Raw genomic sequence first — 27760 nt, forward strand, 5'->3', positions numbered from 1 at the left:
TTGTTATTCCTTAGGACCAGACGATGGCGGCTTCCACAAGATTTGGAGATGATTCTATTTCAGACGAAGAATGGCTTGTATCTAGAGCACGACAGTGTGTCAAATGTGATATTTACGCAGCAAAGTCATGGATGATTACTGCAAGATCACTCTTCCCTAGCAATTTTACCATCCAAGTTCGCTATACTTTATATTATATTTGTTTACGTTGACTGCAGCAAACGCTGTAGCCTGTAGCAGTGTAGGGTCGTTTTACAGTGTTCATTCCAGGCAGTGACTCAATGGGATTAAAATTCTGTCAATGGGACTCTGGCTTCCTCTGTCTACAGATTGACTTGTGTGTCTAGAATCTTTTTTAAGGCGTAGCATCCCCTAGGTGGCTAGATATAATAAACCTGAATATAATTAGAAAATTCAGACAAATTTCTGAAAAAAAAATGCTTATTTCATAAGACATTGTTATATAGAAAACATAGCATGCATGTATTAAATAATCTTCCATACCATTACAACTTCTGACAAAAAATTATTATTCAAAGCTTTTGATCGAAAAAACTGCCCGATATCCTCTCATTTTTCATTCTAATTCTTTATTGAAGTCATTATTATTTATCTGTGACCAAAAATGGCAACTTTGGTATGCAAGAATTAATATATCATTTTACTTTAAAGTATGCTTAGAGGAAATTTTAAAATAGTACTGAAGTTGAATTTTTCACAAACAGTAAGCCTGAAGCAAGTGCTAGTGAATCTGCCCCTTTTGGTTGAACCCTACCCAAACTAATTAAAGTCCTTCCCTGAATACCACAGAGACTGACAGAGTAGGTAATCCTAATTAGTAACCAGTACTTATATACAAGCCAGTAGTTGATTTGATACATGTACCTGGATCTGAAATGATAAATTTGTTTTGTAAAATTAATTTTTTTCATTCACTTCTTGCACATTAGTCTCAGCATTTCAGCATATATATATGTTCATAGGTGAAAGTTTCCTGTATTTTGATGGATTTCCGTTTTTTTCAAAGGCCCTGGCTGTTCTTGAGATATATGTAAATCCGAGGAGTTTTTTAGGAAGGGGTGGGGTCCATATTTTTCAAATACATGTAGAAATAACATTTTGTCAATATCCAGATTAGTTTTTGCAACTTTTTGTCATAAAGGCAGATTTGTTTATCAAGAAAAAAACAAGTTATCTTGAGCGTAACTACAAATTGTAAAAGACGTTAATTGCAGTAATTCATTTGTTTATATTTTACGACAATTTCATAACAATGAGCAATGGGAGATAACTTAAATATGTTGTGCGCCATGCTGTAAATGAAACGTGTTGTCTACTGGTGGGCAGTGATATATGTTGAATCTGCCAAAAATGCTCTCAGAATGCAGAAGGCTTCTAAATTTTTATAAATTTTCCTGGGGGCATTGCCCACAGACCCCCTTAACAGTTTCAGGTCACTTTGCAGTATTTTCAGTATTTTAATGAAAAACAACTTTCAATAATGCATGTATAATGTACCCAGCCCTTTTTTTTGTGATTATTAATGTGTAATTGATGCATCAAAAATAAACATGTAATAAGAAGAAAATGAAATGCAAAAATGAATATTTTTTTAAAAGAAAGTTGAAATCCACCACAAAGAACTTGAGATAAAAGATGCTACAGACACTGTGTCATATCTTGGCCTATACTTAGAGATTAATGGTAAGGGAACACTGTTGACCAAACTATTCAACAAACATTCCGTATCGTCAATTTTCCTCTCACCTGTGGCAATATTCTTTCAGCACCTGTGTATGTAGTTATCATATCACAACTCGTACATTATGCTAGAGCTACCCAGACTTTTTGTACAGCACTAGACTTCTTACAAATAGGCTTCTGGAACAGGGTTATGTTGTTACAAGTTTTAAGTCATCACTACAGAAGTTTTATGCACGTATGTGGTTATGGTGTATCCATCTGCACTGTAAGTGTCATAGTATTTCTTTCCTGTTTCATCTATCCTGGACTTGACTTTTTATGAGCAACTCAGCTGTTTTATAGAAAAAACAGAGGACACTTACCCTACCTGTGCACCTGGTCCATACTCCCAGTTTTTAGTGGAGTCCGAGATGTTCTTTTATTTATGTTACTTTGTATGTATGATTTTGTGTTCTTTGTTGTGTATATCTGTTTTCCATGTCTGGTCTTGGTCCCTGGATTACATTCTTTTGATTGCCACTAGAATCTTGGTTCCCATGATAACTCTTAAACTATTTTTTTATTACAGTAATTGGAAATTATGTCGTTTTACACAAGAAAGTGCAACTATTATTGGATCTCAGTCTGTAATCAATCTGTCAAATATTTGAAAAGGTTCATTTATGAGTTATTCATGTACATTAAAGAAATAAATTTATTATAAACATCTCTAGATATAAAAATTAATAGGTAATTAACATAAATATAAGTCTTTAATGCAGATAACGTGTTTTTTTTCTGTAGTTTTGCAACATAAACTCCTACATATGAAAATAATTAAGAATGATATATTTTTCTGATGTCAAAAGGTCATCAGGCCAAAAAAAGTTACTAGCAAGTGAATGGGGGAAATAATCTAGACTGTAACGAGGCTTGAGCTGAAATGGTCATAAAATGTTCAGGGTAGGCACCAAAAAAAAATGGGGTAGGAAGATTAGCAGGAAACAGTCAAATTATTTTTTTCGCCTCAGTAGATAAAGTGTCTCCTGCCAACTAGGTTTCAAATTTACTTACAAGACTAGAAAATTCTGGACTATTGTGAGTTTCAAGTCAAAAATTAAATGAGGAAAGTCATTAAAATATCATTAAAAAGGGTTGAAAGTCCAAGGCCCATGTAAATGATGTTTTGAATATCCCTAATTTGTAGGGCCGAAATTGAGGGTTTTGGAACTGGAACTTCCACTAATTTTAGCTGCTCATACGTGTAGGTTCAAGTGAACTTTGAGGTCATCAATTTCCATTGCCCTCTTCTAAGAATTTTAACATTTTAATAACATAAAAATTTGTTGACAGATTTTTACCAAACTTAACTGGAATGGTTCTAGTTATTGACAGGTTTTATTTTTCTTTCAGTTTGAAGCTTACTCATTGGAGAAAATTGGTAAAAATGTTAAAGAGGCTGCGAAATTATTGGAAGAAATGTGAGTATCTTGTATTTCATGGAGACCTGATAGGGACATATAAAGAAAAAAAATAATACATTGTCTGCACAAAATAGATATTATGCAATTGTGACAAAATAATTAAATTGTGGGCACAAAAAAAGTAATATTATGTGACAAAAAAATATAATGTGCTCATAGCATGGTACATTTATATACATGTGTATGGGGGAGCCCTGTGTTTGAGTAAAAGCACAGAATACATTGAATCAGTATTACATGTATATATAACTATGCTAAGGTTTTAGATTTTATTTATGCAATAAATTTCAAGTGCACATTTTTAATCAATCAAATTTATTTACAACTAAAAATGAGATAATTCCAGTGATGGATCCAGAATTTTTTTAAGAGGATTCTAGAGGAATTCAAGGAAAATAGGAATTTAAGGAAATGATTTGCATATATTTAGAAATGGTGATATTTCGTGAGAAATTTATGAAATTTTCCAACAAAAGGGAGGGAATGTTGATGTCAATGAGACAGTCAGCCACCAAATACCAAAAAAAAAAAAAACAAACAATAAAACTTCTACAGATCACCACAAGGATTTCAATGATGGGTAAAACCCATACCATGAAGCAGGCTGTAAAAGGCACCAAAACAAATGATGTGAAACTATTCATAAAGGACGAAAATCAACGTAATCATGCTATCAAAACATGTTTAGGACTAACAATTCACTAGTGTAAAACATAAAAATAAAAGTCATGTTGTAGTTTACTGTTTTCGTTTGGTCTGTATGTATGAAAGGAATACAATTTTTGTATGATTTTTGAAAAATATATGATTTCAGGTGTTTAAACATGATAAAAACACATGTTTCCATATTCATGATATTGGTCATATTTAAAACATGGTAACATACCACACATCATTTCTAGTGCTAAGATACAATGAGTTTGTACCTTTTCAGGGTTTTAGCTTTTCTCAATGATGCTAGACTTTGGTATGGTCCTTTTTATAATATTGACACACACCATTTCAGGTTTTTAGCTTTTCCCATTAAAGCCACACTTTAGAATGGTTCTTTGTATAATCTTAGACTCGTTCCATTTCAGGTTTTTAGCATTCCCCAATGAAGCCAGACTTTGGAATGAAGTACAGAGTATCCTAGAGGCTCTACAGTCTGATTCTGCAGTGAACAGTTTCCTTACAGGTACTCCAATTTTGATTTTCTCCCCATTAAATCATAAAAAAATATTCACCATCCAAAACAAAAACAATAAGATGATCTGACATGTAACTTCCCATTCACATATAACTTGCCTCCTGTAATTTCCGAATTACATTTTGTAAGTCCCTTGAGTCCTTGTATTTTATGTATTTTGTGTACATGTAGCATGTCAGTTCTGTGTTGTGCTTCATTTGACTTTCTGATATTTTTTCTGTTTTTTTCTGTTTTCTTTGAAAAAAATGCTTTTTTAAAAATCTCTCAAATTTTATTATTTTAATTATCCTAATCTTACATATAAATATTTTCTCTTCAATTTAATAATCTTTTACAGAGTGTGTATCATGTTGCTTTCATGCATTCTGTCAATGGTAATCATATAAGATGTGTACCTCACTTGTTTGCGTGTGACCTGTTGGGTTGTCTTCCAGATATATCCCATCACTTTTTGCAATGAAACCTGTTTTAACCACATCCGTTTTGGACTTTATTTGTTGCTCTGGTGACACCAACACTGTGTAAGAACCACATGTATGTTGTGTTGGAAATACATGTATGTCTGTGCCAGAAATATTTGCTGTAATACATGTACGTTTTTTGCAGAGGTATTTGCTGCTCAGAATGTAATACATGTACAACTTTTCCAGAGATATTTGCTTCTCACATTGAAATACATGTATGTCTTTTCCAGAGATATTTGCTGCTCTGTCAACACCGACGCAATGTCAGATGCTGATAAGTTTGTCTAACAAGATGACAGATATCCTCGAACAGTGTAGACTTCTTTTACTGGCTATGAAAAAGTTCACCAGCCTTGTCAATGAACATGGGGTAGGTGACTGTGTTTGAGAATCTGGTCCAATCTTTACAGATGTATTGTATATTGTTAGTCTGTCTGTCTGTCCTTTTGTCCACATGTTATATGATCAATGACAAGTGTTGTGCATTCTATAAATACTGTGAAAGTACTTTACTTTGTTGGTACCAATTTTCGTGGAAAGAAACCCAAATTTGTGGATTCTTGAATTCGTGGTCTTGAGGTTTTCAGTTTACCAATAAATTGAAATTTCCTTTACATTTTGAACCAAATTTCGTGGTTTAGCCTACCCAGGAAAACTATGAAAATTGGTACCCCACACACAGTAATACCTTCACAGTAGATTATTGTAGAGTTCGTTTTTGTTAAAGGAAGCTCCCCATAGTCCAAACACTGGTAAATATGGACCATATGTTTCATATGTTCTAAAACATATGTTTAGGACAAGTAAGGTAAATACATGTTTTGTGCATTTAATAAATACTTTTTATCATATGAATTCCTTACTCTTGTCAGATATGAAATCATAGGAAAGCCTTACTCTTGTCACATATGAAATCATAGGAAAGCCTTACTCTTGTCACATTTGAAATTATATGAAAATATATGATAACCATATGATGTTAATTATTAGTATTTCATGAATTAATTCATTAGTTAGAAATACGTTTTTCATGATGGTCCTAAACATATGACAAACATATATTTATCCATTATTTTCAAACAAATGATTTTTTTTTCTCTTGTAGACCTTCGATGTTTTTTTTTTTCAATTTTTTTTGCCGAGATATATAAAAAAGCAACTAATTTCAGTTACCGTCATGAGATTCAGCCTCAAGTTATATTGGCATGAGTTTAAAATGAAATTTTGCTTAATTTTCATGTGAAAACTTTACCTAAAAATAACACAACTTTTATGTGAACATCTATATATAAATATGTAGACAGGATTTACTATAAAAAGTGATTATTTTGACAGCTGAAGTTAGTTGGTACATTACTGAAGGCAGAATGGGATGCTAAACTAAAGTCACCAGTCAACTGCTATAGGAAACTGTTAGGTAATGTTGTGATATTTTCCCAGAATAAAGCAAGGTAAATTTAGCATGCAATATATTCCCTTATTGAGGGTATTTACTGGAAGTGGTCCAAGATAACAATATCACTTTACTTCATTAATTTGTACTTATCATTTATTTTGAACAGAATGATATTGGTTACAACAAGTCATAGTTTTCCTTTCCTCTTTCATCTACCCCAGACTTGACTTTTTATGAGCAACTTTCCTAGAAAAGCAGAGGACCCTTACCCTACCAGTGCACCTGGTCCATGCTCCCAGTTTATAGTGGAGTTGGAGTTGCTCATTTGCTTTTGTTACTTTGTATGTATGATTTTCATTTCTTTATGTTCTTTGTTGTGTATATCTGTTTTCCATGTCTGGTCTTTGTTACTGGATTACATTCTCTTGATTACCGCTGTAACCTTGGTTCCCTTGATTACTCTTTCTAAGTTTATCCAATTACAAAACCCCATGTTTTTCTGATTTCCATATATATATATATGTGCTGATGAGCCAAATGCAATATGTTTTCCTCAGTAACTGCCTTTAACACATAGTGTGAAAGTACTATTGTTTGTGTGGTACCAATTTTCATGGTTTTCATGGGTAGACCAAACCAAGAAATCTGGTTACCAGACGAAAAAGAGATATCCATTGATTTGTGTACTGTAAACCTGAAAACCACAATATTCAGGAATCCACAAACTTGTGTTTCTTCCCGAATCCAAGAAAAGTACTTGCACAGTAAACTTATTTAAAAATGTGCCATTACAGCATTTATTTAACCCTGTCAAAAAGTTGGAAATTCATTTCCTCTGTGTGAATAACACAAGAATTATATAGAAATGTACTGAACAACTTATTGACAAACGCTGCTAATATCAATGAATTTACTTTCAGTGTGTGATGTTCTACCATTGGTGCTACAGAAGAAGAAGAAATTTGAGCTTCCTGAGTCACAATTTTATAACTGGTTACAACTTGCAGTTGAGTTCTATGTCATCTACGTTACCCAGCCCCCACTGGTTCCTGCTGGTTCTCCACATACACCAGGTAGCAGTTTATTCAAGTCATTATTGCTACATATATCAACTTCCACCAATCGGCTTTCAGATATTTTCAGACATGACTTTTTCACTTGAAATGGAAATCTGCCTTTTCAAGTCTGAGTTATGCTATTACCTTACTCCTTTAACCAAATATTTACTTCCAAAATTGTCAGTTTCCTCATTTTTGTTGGCTTCCAATAATTATGTCTGAATTTTGAATGGTACAGAATGTCTTGAATGATTGTCATCATCAGAGAACTCTTGACCACAAATCTTAGAAATTTCTCTGCATATTTTTTGCTCCTTCTTCAAAATTTAGAATCTTGAGAGTGTTACAGAAATATAAATCTCAGACACCCTAGGATAAGATTTCCAATTTTCTACCAAGGCTCTGCTGTCAGCCGCATTAAAACACATTTTTATCTTACCAGAAAATGTCTGATGTCTCCTTGTTAATTGATATGCATTTGTCTGGATTGTTTTCTTCTTTTTTTTTTAACTGTTTTGTGTTAAGTTCGCAACCAGTTACTATTCCTTTGCATTTAAGAAATAAAATTCCTTTTTTAATTGTTCTTACATTTTTTTAAAATAGTTTACCTTCTTCTGGAAAATCACACATTACTGAAATTAACAGTGATTCCAAAGTACTGTCAGACCCATGGCAATTGGGTATGTAAGTCTCATTCTAGTTTCATTTTCTTAACCCGAATTTACAACGTAGAATGTATTGAAAACCGGAGCCCGATCTGCATTTTATTGTTTACTTCCGGGTACTTGAAATGCTATATAACAATGCAAAATCTTCTATTGTATGTTTTTTCTTAATTCTTAATACCTTTGCATGTGCTGCTGTCCATGGTGACAGAACTGTAACTGAATGGTTGCCATCGAGCGCTTCCATATTCACAGCTGAAGCTCGAGCCATATTGTTAGCACTTAAATTGATTACTCAATCTAATCGGTCACAGTTTAATATTTGTTCTGACTCTTTGAGCTGTCTTTCGGCAATTAAGAATCACAAACTGAAAAACACTCTTATTTTACAAATTTTGTATTTTATTCATCGACATCGGGAATTTGATAAAGAGATTGTTTTTCTCTGGGTACCCAGTCATGTTGGTATTCAGGGGAATTCAGTTGTAGACAGGGTTGCCAAAAAGACATTAAATGAAATAATAAAGGACGTTAGTTTGCCATACACCAATTTTAAACCTTTAATAAGGAAATATATTTTAAAGATGTGGCAGGACCGATGGGACGGTCTTGAAAACAACAAACTCAATTCCATAAAACCCGATCTAGGCGTTCATCAATCCGGGTCGGGCAATCGCAAAGAGCAAGTGGTCATGACTAGATGCCGCATTGGACATTCTAGATTTACACATGGCCATTTGCTTGTTGGTGATCCTCCACCTGAGTGTATCCCATGTGATTGCCCTTTCTCTATCAAACATGTTCTTCTAGATTGTGTGGATTTTGCCAACACCAGGCAAAATTATTTTTACTGCGCCAATATGTTTGATTTGTTCAAGACCGTTTCATCTAAAAACATCATCAATTTCTTGCGGGACATCGGTTTATTTAATAAAATCTAAATTGGATACCTTCCTTGATTTTTCAATACTTCAAATGTGTTATCGAAGTTATGTTTCTATATGTATTTTATGTCTTAGGTTCACCTTTTATGTACCTTTTTATATGTAAATAGCTGTTTGTTTTAATTTCATTATTTTATGAAGAGACTTTGATCTTGCTTTTAATATTTCCATTTCATTAAATGTTCTTGCCGTGATATGGAACTAGTTGCCGAAACGGCATTAAAAGATAACAATCAATCAATCAATTCTTCTGGAAAATTACACATTACTGAAATTAACAGTGATTCCAAAGTACTGTCAGACCCATGGCAATTGGGTATGTAAGTCTCGTTCTAGTTTCATTTTCTTAACCCGAATTTACGACGTAGAATGTATTGAAAACCGGAGCCCGATCTGCATTTTATTGTTTACTTCCGGGTACTTGAAATGCTATATAACAATGCAAAATCTTCTATTGTATGTTTTTTCTTAATACCTTTATCGTGTAGAAATAGATATTTGTTATTTTTATCTGTATTTTTTACACAAAAGATGTTTTGCCCTCAACACTGAACTCAACATTCTCCAAATGAAAAGTCTCCATGCTTTTGAATGGTAGACTAGGACCTGAAATCACGGGTTCACACGACAAGACTTACATACCCTATGTCCAGTAAAATTCTGTTTGGTCCAGTGGTAATTAAGAAAATTTTACTTTTTGATATATCATGATTACTAGTCAAATGTCCATTAAAAGCAAGTACTGCTTTGGAATAACTAACTGAATTAGGAACCTGCGTTTTTAGTTTTTTAATTGCCTTTTATTAAAAATAGGTATCACAATTTATAAGTTTTTTTATAGAGCTGCTATCACCTACCAAATTAAGTAGAAGGGCTTCAATCTCTGGTTTACTGGATAAGGAATGTCAAATATCAGATCCCTGGGACAGTTTACAGAGACTAGTGGTACACATTGGTCATCATCTAGGCTGGGACATGGATAAACAGTTCTTCTCTCAGTCAAGGTATACTGATGTGATACATGTATTAGGGTATAGTCCGTGTATACTGATGTGATACATGTATTAGGGTTGACCAGGTACTTGATGTGATACATGTATTAGGGTTGACCAGGTATGGTATACTGATATGATACATGTATTAGGGTTGTCCAGGTATACTGATGTGATACATGTATTAGGGTATAGTCCATGTATACTGATGTGATACATGTATAAAGGTGTCCAGGTACACTGAAGTGATACATGTATTAGGGTTGTCCAGGTATACTGATGTGATACATGTATTAGGGTACAGTCCATGTATACTGATGTGATACATGTATAAAGATGTCCAGGTACACTGAAGTGATACATGTATTAGGGTTGTCCAGGTATACTGATGTGATACATGTATAAGGGTTGTCCAGGTATACTGATGTGATACATGTATAAGGATTGTCCAGGTATACTGATGTGATACATGTATTAGGGTTGTCCAGGTATACTTATGTGATATATGTATTTGGGTTATAGTCAAGGGTCCAGAAATTTTGACAGCCCATGCCGGACAAATTTATTAAACTTAAGCAGATGTTTGTGTCAGTCTTTTACATGCTCAGACCAAAGTGAACTTAAAAAAAACCTTTTATATGTAGTAAAATTGGAAATTGTGTTATTTCATCACATACTCTGTCTTTTACAAAATATTACTGCGAGTGAATGAGTTTGGTTTCGTCCACACGTGGACGTTCTAACTTGTAAACAAAACATCGTATCTCTCAGACTTTTTCATCACATAGGCAAACAGCGAAAACTTCTGAGTGGTGAAAAAAAATGTTGATTATTTATGAGGGGCCTGATGAGGGGGGGGGGGTCTCATCATGATTCATGAGTTGATTTTTTTTGTCAATCACGATTCACAGAAAATAAATTTCCATGGTCACGAACCACGAAAATATAAAATGAATATCCCCGATCAATCTCAATAATAGAGATTCAGAAGCTGTTTGTTTGTGTTGTAGATTGGTTCAATTAAGCTACAATCAAATACTGGCTCATTACTTGTTTACGTGTTGAATTCTCCCAGGTTCTAAATTAAATTGCGCCACTTCAACTTTTTAAGCCAAGAAAGACAACTCAATGGAACTCTTTATTTCCGTAATGGAAAAAAATCACGAGAATGAAATATATGTCTCAATTACAAAGAACGAACAGAGAATGAAATATATGTCTCAATTACAAAGAACGAACATAAAACTCCAATGAAAACATTACATGAACATTGCTTTCATCACGAATCACCAAAAATAAAATTGTAAATAAATGGATCAGGATAGCGAAAATGCGCCGATTACGAAGAACGAAAATAACCCATCAGGTCCCTCATTTATAAAAGAAAATTGCAAATACATTTTGTATATTGATTTAAATATTTTGTTGACTTCTGTGTTGAAAAGGTTCAATCAATGAATTAAAAATTACAAACTATGACTGATTCATAGTTTCAGTTCCATGTGCTTTCGCTACCTCTGAAAGATCGGCAAGAAAATGATGGACTTGACAATCTTTTTTCTTAATTAATCAACTAATAAATGTATGAAGATTCTCCAAGTTACTTCAAATAATTTGTATTGGAAATGGGGCTGCATGTGTACCGTTAATTCAATCATGCAATTAACTAATCAGTTACAGGTAAATCACAGTCACAGGTGGCTGCACCATGGCTAAAATTGACACACACCTGTCAATTAATTTCAAATAAACAATTATGAGACTAGTAGTCAGGATGTTTATTCGCTAATAAAACCACGCAGACTGTAATTTTTAAGGGTTGACAATTTTATATGTCTGATATTGGAAAGTGGTGGTCAGTCATTTGCAAAATTTGTCGGTCAATGACCGGCATTTTTGACTGTTTCTGGACCCATTGTTATAGTCCATGTATACTGACATGATTAAATACAGTAACTTACCCAATAAGAATGAATAAATCCCTAAATTATTCCACAAATTATAAACGCAAGCTTCATAGTTAACAGATTTTTTTTCAAATGATGTGTATCACAGCTGCACAACATACATGACGTCACGTAGCACATCGCCGAAAAATAGTCCAGATAGGAAACTGCAGCGCTTATAAAAGTTACATATTTAGGTCAGGAAAATATAAATAAAAGACAACTGATACCTTACACTTCAGCAAAACAGCGATAAACATATTATCAAGTATTATTTCAACTCGTGGGAGTTTCTCATGCTCATCTCGTAGAAAAAATTTTTAATAATCAAATATTATTGTTTGCACACCCTCTTTTTCAGAGATATACAATGTCAACAAGTTCTAAGCCTTCATCACAGATCACAGCAGATGAAATCAGCCCACAACACCAAACAGGTTCTCTATACAACAGTGGTAGTCTTTCTGGAGAGTCTTTATTCCTATGTCTCTAGTGTAGATCCAGACTCTTTTATAGGTATGAATATCTCCAGGGATTGAAAACAAATTTATGATAAAATCAGTCATTTAATTTCAGAACTAACACAGTTTTCTGATTGGATAAAAAATTATCATCTTATGGACCAAAGTTTGTAATAACTGTGTTGTCATCAAACTTTTTTTAATGATTTACGCATTGAATTTTGGTACTTAAATTAAATTATAATGAATAGCTGTTATATTTTTTCTTCTATCTGAAATAACCTCAATGCCTTTGGTGCACACTTTAGAATAAACAACTACGCAGATTAGTGTGCACCACATGATTGAGGCTATATCTTCATAGACCAAAAAAATATAATAGTCATTCTTTAATTATTATTTATAACATCAGAAGACTATGATTAGAGTTTAGTATATTCTGTACAAGAATTATGATAACCAATGAATAACTTAAGAAACCACCTTATCAAATTTGTTTTATTTCCAAAGTAGGATTTTGGGGTATTTGTTTTAGCACTTGTCTTGATATTTAAAGAAAACTATTTGGCAACCCCCTTTCGAAAAAAAAGAAAATGTAAATCAGATGACCTTTCTTTTCAGGTAGTCTTTCGTCATCAGAACCTTTGGTTATGGTGGAAGGCTTCAGAATAGATACAACAGACTCTCCTTCTCCGTATGTATACGTAGCATGTACAGATCTGTGTAAGAATCATGCATGTTTTTTTTTTTTTTAGTTTTTATCAAGTGCACTGTAAGGGTATCATTTTTCACTGATTCTCTAAATTGAACATATTTACAGGAAGCACAAGCATACCCACTGTGCTACAATCATTTGAACACACCATGCTACTTTTTATTAACATAAATGTCTATGGGGGAAAACAGAGGTAAAACTAAATCTGTTTATTTATCAACAATCTTTTTTACTTCTTAAAAAAATCATATGGCAATGTGTATTTCCCTAGCTTAAACTATAAAAAAATAAGTCTTTAGTTTCAATTTTGCATTTGTAAACTCTTCAATCATTCAGCTACAAAATTATGTCATGATTACTGTGAAAATACTATTGTTTGTTGGGGTACCAATATTTGTGGTTTTCGTGGGTAGGCCAAACCACAAAATTTGATTCCCAATGAAAAGGAGAATCCCATTGATGTCTATACTGAAATCCTCAAAACCAAAATTCAAGACACCACAAACCTGTGTTTCTTCCCTAATCCACGAAAATAAGTATCCAGTATAAGTAAAGCACTTTCACAGTATGCAGTGACGATGAATATCTTTTTCGTTATAAACTTTCTTATATAATTCAAGTTTTCAAATTTTGAGGTTGAATGTGTAGATAGACATTACAGGAAACGATTCATTAACAACACACATTGTTGATGTTTTTTTAGTCAGATTTGTACTTTATTCTATCCTCTTCAGACTGATATCTTTCTGCTCTTTTAAGAAATTTTTCAGAAAGAAATGTTAGAGAGTGAGGTGAATCAGATATCTATAAATAAAGCACTACAAATTTAATCTGCTATTATGTAGCACTCCAGCTAAGAATCATGCAAAATGTGATTCATTGGTTAAAGCCTACATATTTTTATTTCTGATATTTTGTTTGAATTGCCATAGTAAACAGAAATTAACATTCAGTTTTTCATTTAAGCTGTGTTCTTAGGAGATAAAAATTGTATAGAGTGTGCTGTAGATTTCAATATTATGGGAGATAACTCTGTAAAATGATTCTCAAATGCAATAGAATCTATTGGATTTTCAATGTTGATAATCTCCTAAGAACAGGCAGATTTGAATGAATAATTACACATTTCATAATATCGACCCATGAGATAACTTAATTACAAAAATGAAAATATGCAGCCATTTTTCAGATTTTGCATGATTCTTACAAAGACAGCTACTTAAAGATTTACCAGTGGTGTACCTGATTGATGTTTGCTATTATTTTAATTGTTTTATATAAACATATTATACAAGCAATGTGGTAACAATTTGAATTCAACGTCTGAATATGGCTGAAATATTGCTGCTCGGACATTAAACCCCAACAAACTAAACCTAATATATTTGTATGATTTTCATAGGGAACTGTGCTTTATATTTTCGTTATGAAACAAGATCCCGATGCCCAATTACGTTGCTCAAGTATCTTTGAATCTGTAAAAACCTAAATATAAAGAACATCCTTATATTGCTTATCTAAACACATGGAAAATCCTCATCACAGAGGAAATCATACATTATCAAACATGCTTTAAAGATGAAATTAATTAGATAAAAGCTTACTACTGATATTCCAAACTTAAAAAAAAAAACAAAAATCATGTTCATTTAAGTATAAAATATGTCATTTTTAGAGCAAGAGTTATGTGTAAAATAACACTAAGGAAACAAATTCTTTGATTAGTTTTGACATTAAACTTACTAGCTATTATAACAATGTATTGAATTATTGTTTCAGTTCAAAGAAAATGAAGTCCACTATTGCACCACCTATTTTATCCCCTCCATGTGTTCCCCAGTCTAAGACAGTCATACAATGTTTTACAACAGCATTTAAATGCTATGAACTGCTATACTCAACAGCAGAATTACAGAGAGGTAAGTGGTTAGATCACTTTATTGTATACCCTTCCTAAAGAGAGTTAGGGTTATTAAGTGATCCATGTCTGTAAGTCTGTCTTTAACACACCTGGTGTCTGTATGATTTTTAATGTTACACTCAACTAAACCTTTTCAAAATTTAACTTAATGGTTCAGACCACTTGTTTATTGCAGTTAAACTTTTAATTGACAATAAAGAGTTATTGCTTCCTTTCTTGTAAATTAATAGTATGTAGGTTTTTCAAAACTTTCAACACAGGGTCTCTAAGATAAGATTTATGATGATTGAGAGGTTGACATAAGTGTGGGTTTAAGCCCCACATGTCCCCAGATTTCCAGTCACCTAGCCTTGCCTGGGTATTTCCAGCAAAGAATATCAGGCTTTTCCCTCCCACAAGTCTGGCTACCATTTGTTTCCTCTCCCACAAGCCTGGCTGCCATTTGTTTCCTCTCTCACAAGCCTGGCTGCCATTTGTTTCCCCTCTCACAAGTCTGGCTGCCATTTGTTTCCTCTCTCACAAGCCTGGCTGCCATTTGTTTCCCCTCCCACAAATCTGGCTACCATTTGTTTCCTCTCCCACAGACCTGGCTACCATTTGTTTCCCCTCCCACAAGCCTGGCTACAATTTGTTTCCCCTCCCACAAGTCTGGCTACCATTTGTTTCCTCTCCCACAAATCTGGCTACCATTTGTTTCCCCTCCCACAAGTCTGGCTACCATTTGTTTCCCCTCCTACAAGTCTGGCTACCTTTTGAGAAGTTTATAATAGCTTTAGAGTTGTAAATTTTACCCATCTGTTAAGAAACTCTACTGGGCTTACCAGTATGTTTATTATTGACTTGTATATTTATGTACAAATTTGTACATGTAACATTCTTTATGGTAAAATTCTAGTATGTTAAGGAGGTTGACCTGGGGTAAGGGACCTCACTCTTGAAATCAAAAATATGTTTGTATCATATTCAATTTCATCAAAGCCTATCAAGCTTTCCTTTTAAACAGAATAAAATCAGTCCAAGTTACTTTGATGCTTACATGAGATTGATGTAAATTGGTAAATACAAACGTTCCAATGATTTATAAGAGTTGTGTCCCTTACCCCAGGTCTACCTCTTTAAAAGAAAGTGTGGAAGGTTAAGAGAGGCATTTGTGTATATCTCAATGTCATTGTTTTATTGTAGAATTTCAAGTCCTGTGTAAAGCATGGAAGCTAGAAACATGGACCTGGATGTCACATTTTCAGACAGATATGTTGTTGTTTCAGGTAGGCCAAAGATCAGTCTGAAATTTCCTCTACAAGCAAAATCAACAGTCCTATCAGTAAGATCCCATTATGGCTTATAGTAAGTCACTAGATTATAATAATAATAATGACAATGAAAATAATACAGTAAAATTTGTCTAAACTGAACCTTTTTTGGACCAAGGGTATTTTTTGGTTAAGGCAAGTTCAAAATGCATTGAAATTCGTGAAATTGGAATAAAGTGCTAGGGTTGTGATTAGGCCAGAGTACTTTAACCCTGCCCCATCTTTTGCACCTGTCCCAGGTTGTTAATTTCTGGCCTCTGTATGCCATGTTTTGTTTTTACCATGTTCACCTTTAGCTTATTTTTATGTTACTTGAGTATATAGGAGCAACTCTCTTGCTCTACCTTTGTATAATGATGTTTTGGGGCTGACCTGTATTGTGTGGGTTTCTTGTCATTCTTTGCAGAGCAATGGATGGCCTTGGGCTGACATTTTCAACCTGGTTGTTTTCTTTTGACGTATTCACCATTCCTATTCTTGTTCTATTCATAAGATGTCTGGTTTCCACAGGTTTCCGATATTTTAAGGTTAAGTTAAGGCAGGTTACACTGTAATGACCAAACATGGACTCTTACAGGTTAAAATTTGATCACTGTAATGATCAATCATGGACTCTTACAGGTTAAAATTTGATCACTGTAATGACCGATCTTGGACTCTCTCAGGTTAAAAATTTGATCACTGTAATGACCGATCATGGACTCTTAAGGTTAAAATTTGATCACTGTAATGACCAATCATGGACTCTTACAGGTTAAAATTTGATCACTGTAATGACCAATCATGGACTCTTACAGGTTAAAATTTGATCACTGTAATGACCGATCATGGACTCTTAAGGTTAAAATTTGATCACTGTAATGACCAATCATGGACTCTTACAGGTTAAAATTTGATCACTGTAATGACCAATCATGGACTCTTACAGGTTAAAATTTGATCACTGTAATGACCAATCATGGACTCTTACAGGTTAAAATTTGATACAGGTTACACTGTAATGACCAATCATGGACTGTTACAGGTTAAAATTTGATCACTGTAATGATCAATCATGGACTCTTACAGGTTAAAATTTGATCACTGTAATGACCAATCATGGACTGTTACAGGTTAAAATTTGATCACTGTAATGACCAATCATGGCCTCCTACAGGTTAAAATTTGATCACTGTAATGATCAATCATGGACTCTTACAGGTTAAAATTTGATCACTGTAATGACCAATCATGGACTCTTACAGGTTAAAATTTGATAACTGTAATGACCAATCATGGACTCTTACAGGTTAAAATTTGATCACTGTAATGACCAATCATGGACTCTTACAGGTTAAAATTTGATCACTGTAATGATCAATCATGGACTCTTACAGGTTAAAATTTGATACAGGTTACACTGTAATGACCAATCATGACCTCTTACAGGTTAAAATTTGATCACTGTAATGATCAATCATGGACTCTTACAGGTTAAAATTTGATCACTGTAATGACCGATCTTGGACTCTTACAGGTTAAAATTTGATCACTGTAATGACCAATCATGGACTGTTACAGGTTAAAATTTGATCACTGTAATGACCAATCATGGACTGTTACAGGTTAAAATTTGATCACTGTAATGACCAATCATGGCCTCCTACAGGTTAAAATTTGATCACTGTAATGACCGATCTTGGACTCTTACAGGTTAAAATTTGATCACTGTAATGACTAATCATGGACTCTTACAGGTTAAAATTTGATACAGGTTACACTGTAATGACCAATCATGACCTCTTACAGGTTAAAATTTGATCACTGTAATGATCAATCATGGACTCTTACAGGTTAAAATTTGATCACTGTAATGACCGATCTTGGACTCTTACAGGTTAAAATTTGATCACTGTAATGACCAATCATGGACTGTTACAGGTTAAAATTTGATCACTGTAATGACCAATCATGGACTGTTACAGGTTAAAATTTGATCACTGTAATGACCAATCATGGACTCTAACAGGTTAAAATTTGATCACTGTAATGACCAATCATGGGCTCTTACAGGTTAAAATTTGATCACTGTAATGACCGATCATGGCCTCTTACAGGTTAAAATTTGATCACTGTAATGACCGATCATGGACAGGTTAAAGGTTAAAATTTGATCACTGTAATGACCAATCATGGACAGGTTAAAGGTTAAAATTTGATACAGATTGTTACAGTTATTAAAATACATGAAATAAACATTTGTTTCTCATGAGCATGGGACAGTCAACATCCACGAAGGGAAGTAATTTGCAGGGATGACTTTTTTTCGCTTTTTAGCAGAATTCCATTAATTTAAATCTGTATTTTACCATTACGTTTTTTTTTTACAGTTTATTTATTTTCGATTTTACCAATTTCTGCTTTGATGACCTCGTAAAATCATCCCTGAATTAGAGTAATTAACTTTCAGATAGTATAGGGTAAACTGAGTTATTTTCCTTAAATAAAGCTTGGAGTTGGTAATAAGTTTTGGTTACTGATGGTGCAACATGACAAATAAACATTCCAGTTATAGTGACTATGAAAAAATACTGTGATAAGTTGAAAGGTCTGTAGTACAAAATTTCATAGATTTTATTGGAAACAGAAATTTAAAAAAAATGCCTTCATTTCTTCTTTTTAGACAAAAAAATAAATATGTAAACATAAAAAAGGAGAGACGAGTGTAATAGCTCCGTTCTGTGACAATACAAAATCTGTGGATATATTTCACAGACACTCTGATTTTAATTTGAAAAACAACGAGTGTTTTATCAAAGCTGAGAGTGATTACTCTGACCCTCACGGTAGAGGAATTAGTAAAAAAAAAAAAAAAAAAATAATACAGTAAACATACATACATTGCCCTAATCACATTTTATTTGTATTTTTTTTGTATTCAATTTCTCTTTTATCTTTTAAATGTGGCTACTTCTTACTTGTTTTTCATTTAGGAATTTGCAAAGGTTTTTTCTATTCAGACGACTGTCCCTTATGCTGAAATTAGGATTAAAAAACCAATGTATTATCAAGGAACTATGAAAATTGAAATCCACATATAGAAGTATTGGGTCTTTCACAGTAAATTAGGCCATACTTATATGATATGTTTATCTACATACAATTTAATTATAATTAGACCTATTAATGTTCCATTCAGTTACTGCATGTAGGATCTAACTACACTCCATTCTACTTTCTGTTCACATGTCCTTTCTGATCAGCTAATCAAATTTCATCTTTCATGGTTTTGAAAACATTCAAAGGGAGAAAAACAGAGAATTCTGAAAAGGTCATATGAACAGAAAGTAACACAGGGTGTTGATCCTACATGTAGTGACTAAATGGTTTATGTAAATTAGATTGACCTAGATAATCTCTATATTGGTTGACATCGCTTCATATTTATTTTTAGGGGGCGTATAATGAAGCAGTAGAACATTTACACAGTTTTTCATCAACAATGAAGGACAAAATGAAGGTAGGAGCTAAAAATACCACATATGATGACCGTGTGATAATTTACATATGGTAGTCATATGATTATAAAACAGGGATGATTTTATGAAGTCTACAAAGAAAGCAGAAATTGGCAAAATCGGAAGTAAATATACAGGAGGAAAAATAATCTTTATGGTAAAATCTGGATTGAAATAGTGAAATTCTTCTAAAAAGGGGGGAAAAAAATCATCCCCGATAACAAATTATTGATCAATTTTCATATGTGAACTTCAACATAGTTCTTCATCAACAATGGATAAAATGAAGGTAGGAGAACTGAACACAGCGTAAAATACCACATATGAAGACTGAATAATAATTTACATATGGTAGTCATGTGATTATTAAAAATTATTTTCATATGTGAATTTCAACATGTTTATTATATCACAGTTATATTCCCCCTATAGACAATATTTGCAGGTTATATAGAATTGTACATTTCTGTCTGTCCACATTTCTTGTAAGCACCACTCTTCCTTAACGGCACAAGAGATCTTGATAAAATTTTATAGGATTGTTGGGCCTTATGTGAATGTATTAGCATGCATGAAGGAATATAGTTATTGTCAGAGGACCTGTTAGACCTATTAACGACAACTTTCCTAAACTTATGGGTTTTTTATATAAAATATTGAGCACCATTTGAAATTAGGGGTGAAGGTTACTCACAGTATTTTTAGTTTCATATGAAAATCATGTTTTTTTATAGGATCTTCATGTACGAAACTTTCGGCTTGATATGCTAGTCTTTTTATGGTATTTGTATGATATCAAGTTGTCCATATATTAACAGGTCTAATATATCAATGAGAGAACCTTTAAGGAGGTAGACCTAGGGTAAGGGACATAACTCTTAAATATCATTGGAACATTTTTATTCAGCATTTTACATCATTTTTCATCAATCTCATGTAATCCTTAAAGTAACTTTGACTGATTTCATTCTGTTTCAAATGAAAGCTTGATAGGCTTTGGTGAAATTGATTATAATACAAACATATTACTAATTTCAAGAGTTATGTCCCTTACCCTGGGTCTACCTCCTGAAGTTAGTATGATCACCTACACCATGCACTCTTAATATTGGAGAATCAACATAAGATATTTTTCTCATCATGATTTAACAGAAATTATGGTAGTTAATGTAACTAGAAAAAAAAATAAAATTTCAAATTAATACAGTAAATTGGGATATTTTAGTGATAGTTTTATTTTGGTTTATTGCAGACATAATTTTTGTCTGCTTTTTAGCAGAATTCCACTTTTTCAAATCTGGATTTTACATGATTCTTTTTTTTTTAGCTCACCTTGCCGAAGGCAATGTGAGCTATTGCCATCACTTGGCGTCCCTTGTTGTCGTCCATCATCGTTTTCGTCGTTAACAATTATACAAAACTCTTCTCCTCTGAAACTGCTTGACTATTTAGAACTGGACTTGGTATGAATGTTCCTTGGGGTATCCTGCATAGAACTGATGTGGGGATTTTTGATTTGTCGAAAAACATGGCCAGCGTTACTAAAAATAGAACGTAGGGGTCAGACAGTAGTTTTTCACATATATCTCCTAAAGCCTTAGGTTTATCCGAATTCTTTCAATAGCTGAAATGATCCATATTATTAGGACTACAAAAGTCTTCAGACTCCTTGTAAGAGTTATTGCCCTTGAAAGGGGAAAAAGGACTTTTTTTTTTAATAGTTTTCAGTCAATATTATGAAAACTATGATAGATTTAAAGAAACTTTCAATTGTTGAAAAGGTCTTGTGATAGTCCTACAAAAGACTTCTTTAGTCAAAATTGTTGGACACCTTCTTGTTTAATTTATTGCCTTTGAAAGGCAAAATTCAAGAAGGTGAGCAATACAGGCTTCTGGGAGCCTCTTGTTACTGTATATTTACTGCCGATTTGACAATTTCTACTTTGTTTTGTAGACCTCGTAAAATCATGTCTGAAAAGTGCCAAAATTAAACACACCATTATATTATATTTGTGAAAAATTTAGACAGCTACATTATATTGATTTATTGGTAAGATGTGGACAGTAGCAAGTTACTTTGTTATAACTGTTTTGTAGTCATGGGATTGCTATCTTATTGAGTAATAACAATTATGGTCAGGTTGAAGGATAGGATAAGAAAGAAATGATTAGGAATAATTCCAAAATAAAACACACCTAAATTAAACAAACCAAGCTAAAATATGATTACTTTGGCAGAAAACCGCAGAAATAACCTGAAGCCAAAATATCCCAATTTACGGGAGTGGAAAGTTAAAATAGTTTAAAAGTAAATGTGTGTTGATAAAGCCCTTAGAAAAAAAAAACACTTTAGTAATTAAGATGCAAAACCAGAGTAAAAAAATCACTTCAATTAGCCAACATTTTCAAACAAACAAAATTTTATTCAGCCATTTAATCAAGAACAGTAACCTTGGCAACTGTCAGCAAGCACGTAAGAGAAAGATAGATGATGTTTTATCTTGTGATGATCATAGATTCTGGAGGTTTATGCATCACATTCACGCAAAAAAACTCAAAATAATCCCCATTGGGATGAAAAATGTCAGCTCTCAAAGGCCACCCAAGGGTCTTCAGTGAATGACAGGAAACCTTCACACCACAAGGCAGGCTGTAACTGTCCCAAAACAACATTATACAAAGATAGTGAAATAGTTGTCTTAATATACTCTGGCAACATAAATTAAATGGAAAGTGAAAACAAAACAAGACATTTAGAGGCCAGATATTCCAGACTTATGATAGATGTGGTAGGGTTAAAGTACTTTGGCATGATCATAACCATGATATTATTTGTTTCAGATCAGAAGTAATCTACAGATGGCTTGTTGCTTCCATTGTCTTGGTAAACATAATGTAAGTAGCTGAGCTCAAATGTTAAACTTTAAAAGAAATTTGGAGAAGGTAAACTTGTGAAGAATATTGTAAAATTTGAAGGAGATTGAAGATTTTGAAGCTTATTAACTTAAAGAATATTAAAAATGGGAGAAAAAATTTCTGTTTTTAGGTTATTTAGGGGGGTGGGATATATTTTGTAAGAGAAATCAAGGGAATCAAGATTCCAGTATTCAAAAGAGAGGATAAAATTTTATAGTGAGAAGTTTAGAGTGTGATTCAGAATTACAATACTGATATAACACTATATAGATGTGTATGTCTTCTTCTGAAAGAGTGATAATCACAAATCAAAGATACAAGATAAGAAATACATTTATTCTATGTATGTACAAGTCCCAATCTATAAGTATAGCTATTTATAAGAACCAGGCAAATGGTTATTCTTGGGTAAAATTAATTATGAAATGGATGTAAAATAGCAATAGAAAGTATATGAATATTTAAGATAGTTATTTCTCTTTCAAAAACAGGCTTAAATTGTTGAAATAACTTAAAGAGGAATTAATTAAGAACATAAAAATCATGGATAATTTTTTTTCAATGAATCACTGTTGTATGTGACCTGCCTAGTTTTAACAGTTTTTTTTTAAATGACAGTCTAATTATATTCAACAATCATGATGATTGGGGATTTTAATATCCTTATCTCTATTGTAAATCATATATTAAGCACAGAGAGACCTTAAAACAGCATGCTCTCTAGTTTTTTTGCATCTTGGGGTTCATATGCCATCTGACCTTTGAATTTGGGGGTTCAGAGGGTTTTTCAAGGAAACAAATTACCCTGCATGCTCAGTCTAGTATTTCACTTAATACTATTCTAAAATATTGGCACATTTTGACAAGAAATATTTCTTGCCAGAAGACGGAACTAGCAGAAGTATTAAAATAGGAATGGAAAATTTTTAATTTATGTTCACAAACTTTTTGATATGTAAAATTGTTCAGTCAGCTTTTTTACATGCTGCTAGTAATAATCAGATCTTTTATAACTTCGTTTTCTCCAGAAAGTATGTGAACTGGTTCTGGATACTATATCAGGCTTAAAAGATAGTAACCAGTTTAATATAACTGACCAATCACAGATTGATATACCTGATACACCACGCCACCTTGTGTTGACATTGTGTAAAGATACTGAAATTGTTCCTTATTGTATACAGTTATTAATTTTCTCCTTGAAGGTAAGTACCATGAAAGACTAATTTTTTTCTTATCATAAATAAAATAAATTGGAATGATTGGGTGCCATGCTAGATTTTGTATGTTGTTTCAAAAATAAGCAAGATTATGATTGTATTAGTACATTGTATTTATAAGAAGGACTATGGTGTTGCACTGATCGATTAAAATCTGAGGCAGATTTAACATAAATTTTACCTTTGAAAGCTCAAAAGAGCGAGGTAAGACAGCATCTTTTTCACAACATATTTTAGATGTCAACTTTTTTATGTTTTTTATTTTAACTACACTAGAGTTTGTGACAGCTTATTTTCATACAGTACGACATCAGATTTGATTTTTTAAGCAACGTCACTTTGGTCCAAAATTAAAACGTGTCACTTCTGAGGTTTATGACTTTCTTTTTTTCTCCACATCATTATGACGGGTGAAATAGAAGAGTCCTAGGCATTATGGGTTTAAGTAAAGCCATCTTGTTATACCGTATAGCTGGTAATTTTTGTAAAGTGCTAATTTTGGCATATTTTAGCGGACTGTCTAAGTCGTCAAAATGAATGCTGGGAAATAATACTTGGGGCCCAAAATAAGAAATGCCAATTATTTGTTTACCTTTTTGTTTATAATCACTAAATTTTACGTCCGCCAAAATAATGGCAAGTAACCAGTACTTTAAACATCACTAAAACCCATAATTATCCTGATTAAAACCTTTAACTTAATTTGTTTTAATTGAGATTTGTGAAAGTTCCAATAAGAATTGATTAGCTCAAAAAGTGGGAATTCTAAACTCGTGCCCAGTAGGAACCGTGGCCCTTTGTCTCAGAAGGAGAAATTAAACAACGTCTTATTTACTGAGGACTTTGTTTTGCCATTATGTTTTGTAAGTTAAAATATTCATCACACTTTTCATTTGAAATTTAAACACATTCATTCTGTAGGTATGTGGCTGTGACCCATTTTCTAAAAACTAGGACTACGACTTCCTGTTTCCAAAGGACTGTGTTTATTTGTTTGGTCAGACCTAATTAGGGGATGCGCGGAATACACAAATGCGTGTTTCCTGTTTCCAGAGGACTGTATTTGTTTGGTCAGACCTAATTAGGGGATGCGTGTAATACAAGGAAGAATATGGTACTTTTCAAGGGAAATTCACTTTACAAATCCAGATTGTATGGTTTTGCATTTCTTCTTCTGTATTTTTACTTTCAATTTTTTCCATTATATTTTTTGTTTGTTGTAAAATCAGGTCTTGATGTATTCTTTTTCAGGAAAAAATACAGTCTGGAAAATATGATGACTTAGCCCTTGGTCACATGGTTATCTTACTGCAATATGATTGGCCAAAGAATGAAAGTCTGTTTCAACAAGTCATAAGCAAAATCAAATCTCAGGGTAGCCTAACATACAATGTTTTCTTCAACTACGTTATAAGTATCCTTTTCTGCATGAACACTAACAGGGGTTCTGTGTAAGTTATATAGAACAGATCACAATGCTGAATAGAAAGTTGCGTATTTACAGAAAATAATATAGTTGACTTAGGGAAAAGGCTTCCTTTGATTAAATGACAATCGTTAGATGAACTCCCTTAGGTGTTTTACTTGACATTTTTTATTATTTGACAAAGATATTTTGACTTGCTATCAAACTTAAACTAAAATACACATGAAATAAATTGGAAGAAAATTTAAGAAGAACTCCACATAAGAATCATGCAAAATGTTATTCAGGGTTGGAAAACCTACATGTTTTTCTTTTTGATATTTTGTTTAAAATGTCATAGTAAACGGAAAGTTACATCTGGCTTTTCATAAAACCTTGTTCATAAGAGATAAAAATTATAGAGAATATACTGTAGAATTCAAAATTAAGGGAGATAACCCTGTAAATGACACTAAAATACAATAGAAACTATTGGATTTTCATTGTGGATTATCTCCTCAGAGCAGACAGATTGGAATGAATAATTATACATTTTTATCATATAGACCTATAAAGCAACTTAATAACAAAAATAAAAATACCATATTTTTTTTACTATAAGTCGATGTGGAGTAAAAGTTGAATTGACTAATTTTGACCAAAACATCAACAAAAAAACATAGGTAAGTTCAATTTACCAGATAAGTTGAGGGTCAGATGTGTGCATATATATCATAACTGTCAACAGAGACATGAGTTTAGCAGTCTTAGAATGGGAGAAATTGAGTTTTTTGATTGATAATTCCTTAACACATTTAGATATTGATGTACTGGAAGAGTTTGCTTTACTGAAATCGGCAGAAGGAGGAAAAGTCAACCTAGATATATTACCCATTAGTACAAAAGCTTTGGCACAGTAAGTTATGTTTCAGTTTTATTGACAACCTTAGTGGTCTCTTTGTGGCCTAGATTGGGGGAGGTCATGTGATCAATTCTTAGGTCATACCAAGGTATTTGAAATTTGTAGAGACCGTTTCTTTTTTAATTTCTCTTTGATAATTGATTATTGTCGATTACTCAGAAAAAAATAGATTAATTGCAACATGTGGATTCAATTTCAATTTTCGATTTCAATTACCTCATGTCTGATATACAATGACATGATTGGAATTTAATCAGAATAATTTAGTGTGTGAATTAAATAACTTGATCATAAGACAAAAATGTAAGAGACTTGTATGTTTTTAATGGTTTCAACTATTTCTGTACTTTAGATAACAGAATTAAGATTATAAACATGAAGCTGAAAGGAGCAAATTGAAATATGATTTTTTTATCATAGAGAGTGGAGAAACAGTTTAAATCATACAATTGCTGAGGGAAAATCTGTGTCTACCATGAAATATGTAGATAATTGTGAAAAAAATCTCTCAGAAATTTAGTCATCCTCCACCAGTAAATGTGATTACATAATCAATCCCTCATATGTGTTTCCATGCTAAGTGCAGAAAATTGGGAAATTTCAATATTTTTGTTTTTCCAGACAGAGAACAGTGACAAGAGGCGTTAATAAAGGTGTAAAGGAAGATTTTAAACAGACAATAGAAAAACAGGTCAAACGGTGTGATGAAAATGTTAACCTACTTATCTATAACTTCTTACAGGAAGAGAGACAATTTATTATAGATAGCCTTACGTAATAAACTATTAAACAGTAAATAAGAAAGTTAATAATAATAATAAAAATAATAAAATTCACTCTTATTGAATCATGGAAAACATGCTATTTAGGGTTTGCCTATGAGGAATTGAGATATTATCTCCCCACCCCCAGCATACAAAGGTTAGGGATATATATAGGAATCATCCTGTCTGTCTGTCTGTCCACATCTTTTGTTAGCACAACTCCTCCTAAACTGCTCAAGGAATTATGATGAAAATTATAAGAAGGTTGGGCATCATATGTAGATGTGCATGAAGTTATATAGTTACTGTCGGGTGGGAGGGGGGGGGGCTCTACAGGGAGATGATTTAACTTAAGGGTTTTACATGTTAAAACCTGGTACACACAACTCCTAAACTGCTCGAGGGATCTTTATAAAACTTTATTAGAAGGTTGGATATTATATGAAGATGTGCATGAAGGAATAAAGTCACTGTCTAGGAACTTCAAAGGGAGATATTTGATCTTAAGAGTTTTAAAACCTCGTACACGCTACTCCTCCAAAACTTCTCAAGGGATTTTGATGATACTTTATAGGAACACTGTCCAGGATATCAGTTATGGATTTTACTGGCTGGACCAGCTTAAAAGTTCTTGCATGAACACAATGATATCAATAATAACATACTGTATCAAGATTGTGCATTTACTACTCTGGACTAATGACCGTTTTTAATCATAAAAATATTGGGTGTAATTACTTTATGATATCTCAATAGATTTTATAGAAATCCTCTGTTTATGTAAACAATATTGATTGTGCTTCCTTTA

General features: G+C 32.8%; 1 protein-coding gene across 1 annotated transcript; it reads left to right on the forward strand.

Annotated features, from left to right (window-relative positions):
* Positions 1-27035, forward strand: LOC148597534 (integrator complex subunit 10-like). The gene is made up of 17 exons (XM_088563781.1): positions 1-176; positions 3097-3164; positions 4247-4344; positions 5051-5190; positions 6156-6237; positions 7137-7289; positions 9725-9887; positions 12183-12337; positions 12904-12976; positions 14777-14916; positions 16101-16183; positions 19662-19727; positions 22567-22620; positions 23670-23846; positions 25113-25275; positions 26086-26182; positions 26810-27035. The coding sequence occupies exons 1-17, from the start codon at positions 24-26 to the stop codon at positions 26964-26966; spliced, it is 2022 nt and encodes a 673-aa protein (XP_088419907.1). The 5' UTR covers positions 1-23; the 3' UTR covers positions 26967-27035.
* Positions 27036-27760: the final 725 nt, after the last annotated feature.

This window comes from Perna viridis, chromosome 15, assembly GCF_037379345.1.
Source record: "Perna viridis isolate PV_CMFRI_1.1 ecotype Kerala chromosome 15, ASM3737934v1, whole genome shotgun sequence".
NCBI lineage: Eukaryota > Metazoa > Mollusca > Bivalvia > Mytilida > Mytilidae > Perna > Perna viridis.

Bases quoted from the DNA above. Each gene is read 5' to 3' on its own strand.
- LOC148597534 (XM_088563781.1), top strand. From the start codon at position 24: ATGGCGGCTTCCACAAGATTTGGAGATGATTCTATTTCAGACGAAGAA. The intron at 19,728-22,566 runs GTAGGAGCTAAA...TATTTGTTTCAG, and splicing joins CAATGAAGGACAAAATGAAG to ATCAGAAGTAATCTACAGAT. The intron at 22,621-23,669 runs GTAAGTAGCTGA...CGTTTTCTCCAG, and splicing joins ATTGTCTTGGTAAACATAAT to AAAGTATGTGAACTGGTTCT.